The sequence below is a fragment of the Sander vitreus genome, chromosome 15, assembly GCF_031162955.1.
Source record: "Sander vitreus isolate 19-12246 chromosome 15, sanVit1, whole genome shotgun sequence".
In the NCBI taxonomy this organism is placed as follows: Eukaryota; Metazoa; Chordata; class Actinopteri; order Perciformes; family Percidae; genus Sander; species Sander vitreus.
The window spans coordinates 2,978,962-2,991,739 of NC_135869.1; the positions used below are offsets into that span (position 1 = coordinate 2,978,962).

A 12,778-nucleotide genomic window follows, 5' to 3' on the forward strand; every position below is an offset into this window, starting at 1 on the left:
TTCATCTTCTCTCTTCCTCTCTTTTTAACGCCGATCTCTGGCTGTCGGGCGTACTCCCTCCCTCTTTATATCTCTCCCTGTCTATCGCTGGGTCCGTGTGTCGCTCTCCTGTATCCGTCTGTCTATCTGTCTATCCGTCCGTGCATGTGTCTGTCCGTCTGTCTGTCCGTCAGGCAGGGGCCCCCACGGCATGTGAGGAAAGTGCGGGGCCCTCACTTCCTGCGCGGCTGGTGCTCCTGACTCAGTCCCTGCGTGGGGCTGCCCATCTCTGTAAAGCCCTGGGGGTTAGGGCCCGGGCCCGGGCCCATGCCACCTTTCTGTGGCTGTTTGACCTGGGTCAGGATGTCCCGGATCTTCCTCTGAGCCAACTGGGGGACAGATGAGGACAGATGAGAATGGTTTGTGGAAAATGAAAAGCTACACTAGTCAGGATCTGGGAGTAAACATGTACATGTTATCTATACATCTGAACCAGAGCTAAAATGAGAGTGATAACTGGACTGATATTTGCCAGAAACAGGACTTTAAATGAGTGCTAATGTTGCTTTGTGTCTGCTGAATGTGTAAATAAAGCAACTATTGGCAATATTAACTTTGTAAGGTGATAATATCTCTTTACAGCTTGTTACAAGAGGCCAAAGAAATCAATGAATGCAAGTTTAAGTTGGAGAAAATGTATAAGAAAGGTTGACAGTGATGTCAAAATGTAGAACTTGTGTTTCTATTGAAAACCAATAAAAATTTGTTAAAAAAAAAAAAGGTTGACAGGAAGATATAATTTGAGTATCATCTACATAAAAATGCAATGATGCCCAATTATGTGACAAAGGAGAAGCATGTATATAAAAGAATGGGGCATATGGGTTGCCGTTTGTAAAGCGGCTCACGCTGAAAATAACAGCAACATTTTGTCACATTTAGCTTCAAACAATGTTTAAAAAACTGGTATGAATTTTAAGGGTCACTGTTTACAACACATTTACAACAATATTTGTCAACTTAGAGATATTTTAAATAGTTAAATCCAAATATTAAATGTTACACCTAAATGTTAAATCTAAATGTTAAATCTAAATCTAAATTTAAATGTTAAATCTCAATGTTAAATCTAAATGTTAAATGTTAAATCTAAATGTTAAATCTAAATCTAAATGTTAAATATTAAATGTTAAATCTAAATCTAAATGTTAAATATTAAATGTTAAATCGAAATGTTTCGAGATGCATTTTGAATGTGCATATTAGTTAAATATTTAGTTTCACCCGAAACATTTAAATTTAACATTTAAATTTAATATTTAGATTTAGTTTTAACATTTATATTTAACATTTATATTTAGATTTAACAATTAGATTTAACATTTAGATTTAACATTTAGATTTAACATTTAGATTTAACATTTAACATTTAGATTTAACATTTAACATTTAGATTTAACATTTAGATTTAACATTTAGATTTAACATTTAACATTTAGATTTAACATTTAGATTTAACATTTAGATTTAACATTTAACATTTAGATTTAACATTTAACATTTAACATTTAGATTTAACAATTAGATTTAACATTTAGATTTAACATTTAACATTTAGATTTAACATTTAGATTTAACATTTAGATTTAACATTTAACATTTAACATTTAGATTTAACAATTAGATTTAACAATTAGATTTAAAATTTAAATTTAGATTTAATATTTAGATTTAACAATTAGATTTAACATTTAGATTTAAAATTTAGATTTAACATTTAACATTTAGATTTAACATTTAGATTTAACATTTAGATTTAACATTTAACATTTAGATTTAACAATTAGATTTAACAATTAGATTTAACATTTAATATTTAGATTTAATATTTAGATTTAACAATTAGATTTAGATTTAACATTTAGATTTAACATTTAACATTTAGATTTAACAATTAGATTTAGATTTAACATTTAGATTTAACATTTAGGTCTAACATTTAATATTTGGATTTAACTATTTAAAATATCTCTAAGTTGACAAATATAGTTTTAAATGTGCAAAAAAGTGACCCTCAAAAATTCATACCAGTTTTTTAAACATTGTTTGAAGCTAAATGTGACAAAATGTTGCTGTTATTTTCAGCGTGAGCCGCTTTACAAACGGCACCCCATAGGGGGCACACTCTCTGTCGAGAGCCAAGCTGTGGGAAATAACAACATGACATTTGTCACTGATAAACACTAGGTTTGTTTTGGTAGCTAAGCTAAATGGCGGTAGGTATAATTACAGATGAGCCCTAAACAGCTAGCATAGCAATCAAAGCATGTTGGACAATGTATTAATGACAAAACTGTAATATAAAATATATCAACTGGCAGCGGTGATTAACCATTAGCGCTAACTACATGTCAATTGCCAATATGTCAAATGTCCAGTTTTTTTTATGCTGATGGGGTAACTGTGGCACAGTCATTTGACAATAATAGGAACTCATAGGTTTGCAGGATTTTTCCTGCATAGAGGAATTTTTGGCGCCCCCCCCCCAAAGAGGTTTCAGCCAGCCCCAAAGGAAAATCACCAGCACAAAAACCATAAGAATTGAGATCAAAAATAGCAATTAAAACCCCCTCGACCGTGTCTAAGAACAATTTACCCAACAACAGTTGAAAAGCAGAACATAAACTTGAATAGGAGCGCTTCTCTCAGTATTTTTATCGTCCAGGTTTCATTAACTCAAGTGTAATCACCATTTTTATTTATCAAATTTTCTGTTAAATAAGGTAACACAGACTCATTTCCTTTACTGTACGCGGACCGATCATGCTTACTGTCGTGCGTAGTCTCCCCCCCCGAGCCAGGAAAAACCCTGGTTTGTTACTAAAATGTAGTTGTAACTTGTCATTTGAATATGTTTTTGATCCAATCATTTATGACAATTTAGTTACATACTCTTTTATGTTAAAGCCTGATGAGTACCTGGCTGGCGTAGAAGTGTCCGTTGATCTTGACGATGACCTGGTCATTTTCATCCGGGGTCTGTTCCCTGGGGACCACCACCTCGGCCGCTGTCAGGTTCTGCAGCTCATTCACCTAAGGACACAGAAGCTTTGGTTACTTTAACAGGAAGTAACAACCTGATGGAAGGTTGCAGGTTTGACGGCTAAAGGTGGAGCTGGACATACTCCCATTTATTTCAGTCAGGAGTTATTACGCTGCGTTGAAGCGAGGTACTGTGCCGTCACTGTTCCCGTGGTCAGAGACAGAACCAGAGACGGTACAGACAACATCTGTGTCCCAACAGGTGACGGTACGGTCAATATCTGTGTCCCGACAGGTAACTGTACGGACACATCTGTGTCCCAACAGGTAAACGATATGGACAACATCTGCGTCCCAACAGGTGACGGTACGGACAACATCTGTGTCCCAACAGGTGACGGTACGGACAACATCTGTGTCCCAACAGGTGACGGTACGGACAACATCTGTGTCCCAACAGGGTAACGGTACATCAGCACGGACAACGGTGTGTCAGAGCAACTGACAGATAACAACATGTCAGGAATTAACGTTTAGGCTTGCTACACGTAAATATTAACATTACATCTAATCAGCGGTGGAAAGTAACTATGCTGTAGGCTACTTCAATACAATTGTAAGGTACTTTTAATTGAGTATTTCCATTTGCTCCTACTTTATAGGCCTACTTTTATGCCTACAATTCAGAGTCAAGTAGTGCTATTGTACGTTTTACTTCACTATTTATTTTATAGCTTACTTTGCAGATTCAGATTAATACAAAATATTATGAAAAAAGAAATGATGATGTATTAAATTGGATAAAGATGAGACTTTATTGATCCCGTAGTGAAATTCACAAGCTACCTGTCAAGTCATAGCCTACTTCCTCGGTTATTTTGGTGAAAGTAGCTCAAAAGTATGTCGTGTAAAGCATTACAATTCAGAGACAGTAATATTATAATATAACTAATTACTCTCAAATGACAGTTACTAGTAATCTATAATGTATTACATTTTGGAAGTCACTTGCCCAACACTGGTAATATGGTACTATAGTATTGAAAAATAAATGTGCTCGCAGTCTGGACTTAAAAGAGGGTGCTTTGGGATTTTGCTCATTGTTACGCCAAAAGATGGGCGCATTTAGGTTCAGGTGGCTTACCGTCTTGCCTCCCTTGCCAATGACCCTGCCTGCAGCAGCAGCGGCCATCTTGATGTGAGTCTCCAGTTTGACCTCCTCCTTGGGCCCAAAGAAGTTCTCCTCCTTCAGTTTGCCATAGATTCTGCCCTGAGCCTGCAGGAGGGAGACAAAGAGGTTAATGTTATGGTTAATGAGTTGCAGACTTAAAACATATAACAATTCACAATGAAAATACATAATACATTACAGGATCATAGATATCAAAGTATTCATCAATGTTCGTCAGAAGTTATCTACGTCAGGGATCAAACAGATCAATCAGTCAAAAACATTTACAGCCAGATATGCCTGCCTCCATGTTATTTAGAATGACTTTAAAAGCATCTAATGACACCAACTCATGAAGGTTCAGGCTATTTTGCAAATCATTCCACACACTGGGAGCGGCATATTTAAACGCCCTTTTACCCAATTCAGTGCGAAGGATACTATGCTCAATAACTGGGATGAGTAGCGTTCACCTTAAACTGAGCCTCGGGGGGTCCGGTCACTATCACCATCCTCATTTTGGAGTCTGGAGATTCAGCCGGGGCGATCTGGAGGGGAGGAGAAACACATCACTGACCTGACCTGAAGTGAAAATATATGACTGTGTTGTCCATAATAACGGGAGTCGCATGAAAGAATTAGAAATAGAGGACCTGATAACAGAATGTTGTATTTACATCTTTGCTGCTTTCTCGATTGATAAATTCTTTTAGGAAAATATGAAAATTATTTCCACTTGCAAATTGAAATATACATTAAATGTTTTTTTTTCCCCTGGAAGATGTGCAGAGGAGGTCTGACTATCGTCTGCTGAGCTTCCTCTCAGGTTCTGTATGTCCTCTTATGTAGAGCACCAGTTTGACTGCCTATTTTTACCTGAAACCTGGCCAAACACATCTGCCGCTCTTATTGAAATGATAACTTCTCCTACTCCATTAGAGAAGGGAAGAGTGCCGGAGGGGTATTTCTTCTGATGTGTTTCGTTCAGGGTTCAAAATTAACTTTTTCGTCCACCAGCCAAATGAAGAGTGAATGTTCAATTTTTACCAGCCACTCAAAATGTCACGATTGGATTCAATATCGATTTATAGGCTCAATACTCGATTCACAGTATGTACATGTAGTTACTTTCCCCATGTGATTGCAGTAGACATAAAATAAAAAATAAAAAAGATTTTTAAAATCGGTAGAGCTGGGGGTTTTTTGGCTGGTGAGTGAAGCAAATCTGCCAGCCACTTGTACATTCTACCAGCATTCGGCTAGTAAATGGTGCTAATGTTGAACCCTGAGTATCATGCCCCTGAAATGTCAGGTTCTAGCAGTTATTGTCTATACACCAGCAAAGCTTTTTTTTGCGGATAGTTGTTTTATCTTGTCTTTTTCAGCCGTTTCATTGTCTTGTCATAGATGTTATGAATGTTGTTTTTTTTATGTTAAGCACTTTGTTTTATGAATTGTGCTATATAAATTCCCTTCTCCCAATTTGAGCAGTTGGACGGTAAGAGGATACTTTGGTGAGAGTCGTCAAAAGTATGGTGATGCGTCTCCCTGTTCTACATGTAGCATGTCAGCTCACTACACACTAGGGCTAGGTGTCGTTCACCGTAACTGTGACATTGATACCTGTATCCTAAACAATACTGTTTTTGATGCCAGAAATTACAACTTTATGGTACAAATCTTTTTAATTTTTTTAGCTCCTTTACACCGGTGTGGCACACACTGTAGTCAAGCCTCTCAAAATACAACAGCAACACACGTGAGGCCCGTCTCTGTGCTTAACTTAGTGTTTTTCCTGCATGCCACTACCACGTGTAACGTTAGACCGCCAATTGGAAGCGTGATTAGATCTTGATTTACTCCTTAGGTCTTGAATTTGGTATCGAATGAAAAGGCATATTTCGATACTAAAGGAGGCAATTCGGTCCGTGCCTAAAAAGCAGCGAAGTCCGGTACTCAGCCCTACTGCACACCTTGATGGAGGCCCCAGCGAAGCGGCTCAGCTGTTTGATGTGCTGTCCTTTCTTTCCAATGATGGCTCCCACTGCCTGTGCTGGGATGTACACATGGACCGTCTCCTGCTCTGGAGCCTGAACGCACACAAAGCAAACATTTCATTGCATAAACTGACAATCTATTATGGAACGCATGTATTGTTATTGGGACTTCAAGTCATATCTCGCTTCAGTCAAATAGTGTTTTTGCTTCTTGTTCCTTCACTGGGATGTTTGAGCTTCACTATGATGTTGTTATGGCAAAGTTTAACACTTGCACATACCAGCAGGATTTGTGACATCACAACGAGTTTTGAAAGCGATCATGGAACGGTATCAGGGTTTCCCCCAGAAAAGTTGTTTAGCCCTGTGGCAAGCGTCTTTTTTTCCAAAGAGGGCCGGCTGGAGCCATTCATAGACTGATGGCAGCATTAATGTAGAGCCCAATAGTTTCTGTGATAACAGAATCACGGACGGAATGGTGAAATTGAGAATTTAAAAAGCTGTAAGACAGATTCCAAAGGGCACTACATTAAGTCAGAGCTGAAAGCTAACTGGAGATTTGAAAATATGATTAAAGTTTAAGCGTAATGGCGTTTTTCCGTTACATGGTACCTGCTCGACTCGCCTCGACTCTACTCGCCTCGACGCACTGTGCGTCCGTTTTCCATTGCAGATTTTAGTACCGCCTCAGCGTGGCTGGTCGTCTTATGTAGCGGCGCCGCAGTAAACTGCCGTGACCTAATGCGACACACACATAGTACGTCGAAAGTGTGTTGTTGTTGCCACAGCTAGAAGACACATTTTGTTTCAAATGAAGCTGGAGGCAGCAAAAAAAAAGACACAGCTGGCTAAACTATTTAACAATGGCGGGTTTGTTCAGGACAGCCCCGTCTGTCGCTTTCACGTCACCTTTTGGTATCGGCTCAGCTCGTTTGGAACCTCGACTGAGGTGGTACTAAAAAAAGTACCTGTTAGCAGGTACCAGGTACTTTTATTTGGAATGGAAAACCAAAAAAAGGCGAGTAGAGTCGAGGCGAGTCGAGCAGGTACCACGTAATGGAAAAGCGCCATTAGTTTCTAATTGAGCTTAACTGTAGTTTAAAAACATCTTCAAAATACATTTAAACTAAATTCTCAGTGGCTTAGGCCTGGTGGGAGGCAACTTAGGCCAGGTGGCTCACCAGGCTTGCAATACACTGGGGGAAACACTGAGTATGCAACTTACTTACCTCAACTCAACTTAAAAAGAAGAGGAAACAAAAGAAAAATGAGAAATTTACCCTGAAAACAGACCTTAACCTAGCCTGGTCCTACCAGACTCTTGTACATTTCATTTGTACAGAGAGTCTGGCCTCTCTCCATTGACAAGTGTTAACTTCCTTGAAGGCGGGTACTCTGTTGAAGTGTAAAACTATTGGATCTGCCCAGAGCCACTCTGGATCTGCCATAACCAATCGCTAACGTTTGGTCGTGACGTATGTCATGAGTATGTGCAACAAGACCGGAGACCGACAACAACTATCGGCTTATATTTAGCATTAGCATCGCTTGCGTTAGTCTTAGCCAACTCCTTCACCACTAACGGAGCGAGCTGGAAAATCAGACTGTTTCTGAACCAGAAACAACCAGAAGAACCAGTTTTCCACCAGTTAAAGTTTTTAAATGAGGGAGAAGGAGTAAATGTCATAACAACTTTTAATGAGATTATTACACTTTTTTGTGGAGCAGCATATTTGTATATATCTTACAACATGTCGGGATGGGATCTTAAAGAAATAAAATAATAAGTCCTTAAAGCCACAGTTGGTAACTTTTATAACAAAAAAAACATATTTGTCATATTTGCTCAAACTGTCTCTATATCCAATCATTTGTGAAAAAAACCACGCGCCTCTGCATCCTCCTGGTGCTTCTAATGGCATAAGGAAAACCACCAATCAGAGCCTGAGGAGTCTCTAACGCAGTGTCAATGACAAACTGTAAAACTAGTCAGCGCTGATCAAATATGAATCAAGATTCTGTCATTGACTATTTCTCTCCTCCAATGTTTTCAGAAACATAGTATACTGTTTAGCTGTGAAATTAGTTTGGTTCTTTGCGGTTCTTTGTTTTGGCTCGACTTCATCAAAAACTCTCATTTTACAGCTAAACAAATACTAAAAACTAAACATATTTCTGAAAACATTTGAGGAGAGAAACAGACAATGCAGTAACAGAATCTTGGTTCATATTTGATCAGCGCTGCCTAGTTTTGCAGTTTGACTGCAGTTCACGAGCAGTAAATGACACTGCGTTAGAGACCCGTCAGCTCTGATTGGCTGGTTATCTTCGGGCGCGGTGGAAACTTGCAAATGCCATTAGGAGCACTAGGAGGCAGAGGAACCCGATTTTTTTCGCAGATTATCTGTATTTAGTGCTGCTGTCAGGATATAGTGACAGTTTCAGCAAATATGACAAAAAGTTATTTTTTATTAAAGTTACCTACTGAACCCTTAATCAAGAACTGTGATAATAAATGCCAGCCAGCATTACCAGATTACAGCACGAGGATATCTTCATTTGGAGTTCGTTTCAAGAGGAAAAAGCAAATCAACCTGCAAATAAATATACATTTTGCTGCACTAAAACTGTTGGCCAGAACACTGTCTGTATTCCATCATCACTACACCTGTGCTATTCAGAATCAAAAGTAACTGGTCCAAATTCACAAAATAAAACTGAGATGTACAGAAATACAGAAAGAGGAGACAGTAGTTTTAGTTTCTGTTCAAGGAAAAAGAAACAGTACTCCCTACCATACTCCTCAGTACTTATTTCAGACATAAACAACCTTTGGTTTAGTTTGGGCGCCACATTTCTGTGAGTATTCTTTTCGCCCACGTTAGAATGTTCTCAGCCCACCACACAATCAGTGTGTTATGAGGTTTCAAAGGACAAAAAGCAATGCATTAACGAAGGTGGTTTGCATTGACGTCTCTCAGGGAATTTACAAAGCAGGTATTCTTACCCCGAAGCAACCATAGGGGGCGCTACCGGACGCGTTTCCAGGAGGGGGTGGGGGCATATTGGAGGAGGAGGGGAAGAGGCCCAGAGCACCGAGGTTGAGCCCTGGGATCAGGTGGGTCTGTTGCTGAAGAGAAGAACACAGGTTAGAAACCATGTGTTTTTGTGTGTGTGTGTGTGTGTGTGTGTGTGTGTGTGTGTGTGTGTGTGTGTGTGTGTGTGTGTTAAATATGAAATGAATAAATGCATCATAATGAAGTGTGCGTGCAGACTCACATTCATGGCAGCGATGTCGTTCTCGTAGGCCTCTCGGACCTTCTTCATCACCTCCACCTCGGCATGACAGCAGGCTTCGATCGAGCCTTTGACTGTGATGGTTCTCTCTGGATTGTACAGTGTCAGGTCCTGAAGACTGCACACAGACATTACAAGGGGAGCTGATCAGATGCAGGAAAGCCTCTTTGAGTAACTTGAGTAAAAGGTGTGTGTTACGTATGTAATGCATGTATTTTTATTATCCACCCAAATGAGGTTGAATTAGGCATTAGTTTTCCCTGCCGTTATATGGCGTCTAAGCGTATGAACGTAAAAAAAGAAAAAGAAATATTGAGAGCATCTCAATGCCTTTCATCATCTTCTTGCCGCATGAGGGTTCACGTACACAGTGGCACAGGCAGTGTCACAGCCGAGATCACACAACAGGCATGTTGCGCACACAGCAGCAGCTGTTGGGAGTATGAAGTTAGCAGTAACGCTATAGCTGTGAACGTAGCAGCGCAGTGTGTGTACAGTTTATCTGTTGGTGAATAAATGCAACAAGCCAAATGTTTGTGTCTTGCTTGGTACCTGACGGTTAGCCAGGGAGCTAGCGACAACTTCAGCACAGGCTCACTTACTTAAGGTGAGCTGGCGTTAGGGTGGACTAGCTATTGTCATTTCAGTGACAAGCTGCACCTTCAGGTTTTGCTTTTGTGATCGCTCCCTCACTGCAACCGCCAACTACTAAGCTTTAGGGAAATAATTATGCACCTTATGTCATCTGCACCTAAGCGCTCTAAAGAGCCAGGGAAAACCCTGTAAATAGGTCTGTGTGTGTGTGTGTGTGTGTGTGTGTGTGTGTGTGTGTGTGTGTGTGTGTGTGTGTGTGTGTGTGTGTGTGTGTGTGTGTGTCTTACGGGGAGATGGTGATCTTGGTGTCTGTGTCCTGTTCAACTTTTTTCAAGTTGCGTCCCTCCTTCCCGATCAGGCGTCCGACAAAGTTGTTGTGAGCCAGAATCTTGAGAGGAACCTCATCGGCACTGCAAACGAAAACCACTGGTCATTCCGAAGGAAAGTTTGTATCTATTTGCATCTATCACCTATCTATGTCACAGCTGGAGAGAGCCTTCATGAGGCTAACTGTCCAGGATTATGTCAAACAATATTAATGTGTTGGATTACGTCTTGGTGTCTTTAGCCTCCTGGTGCATGATGTCCAGGATCATGCGGCAGGCGGCTGAGCAGCCCTCGGGGGTTGAGTGGATGCTGATCGGCTTCTCGGCAGCTCCTGCGTTTTCCTTGCGGTGCACGTCAATCCTGCAATAACAGAAAGAGATAAGAATGACTTTATTAAGTCGCCAGGTTCAGTACCGCCTGAGCTCAGAACAGGACTTTTTAGGTCACTATCTTTACTATAGACTACACATTCATCTGCAAATCGAGTGACTATAATCATCAGAAGGTTTAAATGTGGATGTGTGGGGGAATGGGTCACATTGGTTTAATGTACATTGTGTGAACTTGTATCTCAGAAATACTGAGCAGTCACTCTTTAATGTTAAAGTGTTGTTGCAAGAATATTATCTCAGAGTAAACTTGAGTTCCTGTTTTGGAGAACAAGGCATTCTGATGTTGATGTGAAAAAATCTCCGTGTGACGTCATTGTGTCATTTTGAAAATGGCTCTTCTGGAGCAACATTTAGGAATTCATGCATTTATTTTTTGGTTTAGTTTGCACTGATTTGGTTTTACTATTGTTTTCACCTGACTTGTTTTGGGTTTGTCTTTTTATACAACCATACACACTGTGGACTCTATGACAGGAACACACTGTGGACTCTATGACAGGAACACACTGTGTGTCTCCAGGACAGAGTTAAACACATGTACACACTCACTTGCTCTGCGTCTGCTTGGTGATGTTGCGAATGGTGGCTCCCTCCTTGCCAATGATGGCTCCGACGTACTGTGTGGATACCAGCAGTCTCAGAGGGATGTCGGCGTGTGGAGGTTTGGAGGGCATCCCAGAGCTCGGGGAGCCGCCGCGAGGCCCGCCTCGGGGCCCGTAACCGCGCCGGCCATTATCGGGCCCCCGCTGGCTTCCCTCCAGCTCGGAGTTCTCGTCGGGGATGTAGGAGACGCGCAGGGCGTTGTTCTCAAACTGGTATCCATTCAGCTTCTGGATGGCTCTGAGAGGGACACAGCACATGAGCACAGGGTCATGTACAGCATGTATTTCACTTAAACCGTTGGAATATTTTACTGTATGCTGCTTCTTTTTTTGTGTTCAGTTGTGTTTATCAAAATAACAGTAGTAGCAATGGTAATAACAGGAAGAATACAAGGGCACTTGGTAAGTGACAATTATCTAATATATCCTCTTTAGATATCCGAACGGTAATATTTGTGAGAAGAAAATGCAAACACATAAATGGCTTGTTTCTTATTATGACTAAACACAGTGGTGGACAGTAACTAAGGGCATTTACCCAAGCACTGTACAATTTTGAGGTACTTGTATGTTACTTCATACTTCGACTGCACTGACAGCTATACTGACTTTGAGGAGCAATTGTTATTATAACAAACATCATCAATAATCAATCAGCTGATAAAACGCAATAACTATTGTATAAAAAGTTGTTTGAAATGTGTAAAATGAAAACGTTTTATAGTGTGGTAATGCTATTCTTACTTAAGAAAGAGATCACAATACTTCCACTATTGTTAAAACTCCAGTTTAAAGATGTAGTTCCTTTAAATGACCACTAGATGTCACAAGTGGAGCGTAAATAAAACACACAACTTGCTGAAAATCTCAATACTGTTTCATGGAGTTACTTCATTAAAATGACAACAATTTTAGGAATCGATTTTTTTATATTGGAACTTATTGGATGATAACTTTTTTTTAAAAGAGTGTCTGCACTAAATCTCATGAAAGGTTCAAGCTGGCACAAAAGAAACATATATATATATAAAAAATAAGGACAGTTTTTAAACTGCACCAAGAGCATACAAAAAAAATAAAAAGACTGGTAAACACTATAAGTGAAATAAAGAGACAGAGAGTGTCCTTAAGGACGAATGGAGAAACTTACTGCCTGGCATGCTCCCGGGATGCATATGTAACGTTAACCACTGCAGTTTCACTGTCTGTGTTCACTAAGAGAAAGAGAAAACAGAGATACAGCATGTGTTGGTTTATTAATAGACTTGCTGAGACTTTTTGGGCAGCTCTGCTACTTAAAAGAATGTAAGAAGGCCCCAGTTGTTTCAAACTAAAACCACAAAGTGGGCTGCTGGCAGATTGCATCCTCACATTGAC

At 39.9% G+C, this 12,778-nt stretch overlaps 1 protein-coding gene across 1 annotated transcript in view; it reads right to left on the bottom strand.

Moving 5' to 3' along the window:
- The window catches only part of igf2bp1 (insulin-like growth factor 2 mRNA binding protein 1), a 65,351-nt gene that overhangs the window by 2,578 nt on the left and 49,995 nt on the right, over positions 1-12,778 (bottom strand). The window contains exons 5-15 of the mRNA XM_078270329.1: positions 12,552-12,615; positions 11,349-11,639; positions 10,633-10,767; positions 10,368-10,490; positions 9,469-9,604; positions 9,197-9,319; positions 6,166-6,282; positions 4,666-4,740; positions 4,166-4,297; positions 2,959-3,072; positions 1-368 (exon numbers count right to left, since the gene is read on the bottom strand). The exon at positions 1-368 is cut by the window's left edge and continues 2,578 nt beyond it. Of these exons, the coding sequence (XP_078126455.1) occupies positions 213-368; positions 2,959-3,072; positions 4,166-4,297; positions 4,666-4,740; positions 6,166-6,282; positions 9,197-9,319; positions 9,469-9,604; positions 10,368-10,490; positions 10,633-10,767; positions 11,349-11,639; positions 12,552-12,615 (1,466 nt within the window). The 3' untranslated portion in view covers positions 1-212. The remainder of the gene's footprint in view (positions 369-2,958; positions 3,073-4,165; positions 4,298-4,665; positions 4,741-6,165; positions 6,283-9,196; positions 9,320-9,468; positions 9,605-10,367; positions 10,491-10,632; positions 10,768-11,348; positions 11,640-12,551; positions 12,616-12,778) is intronic.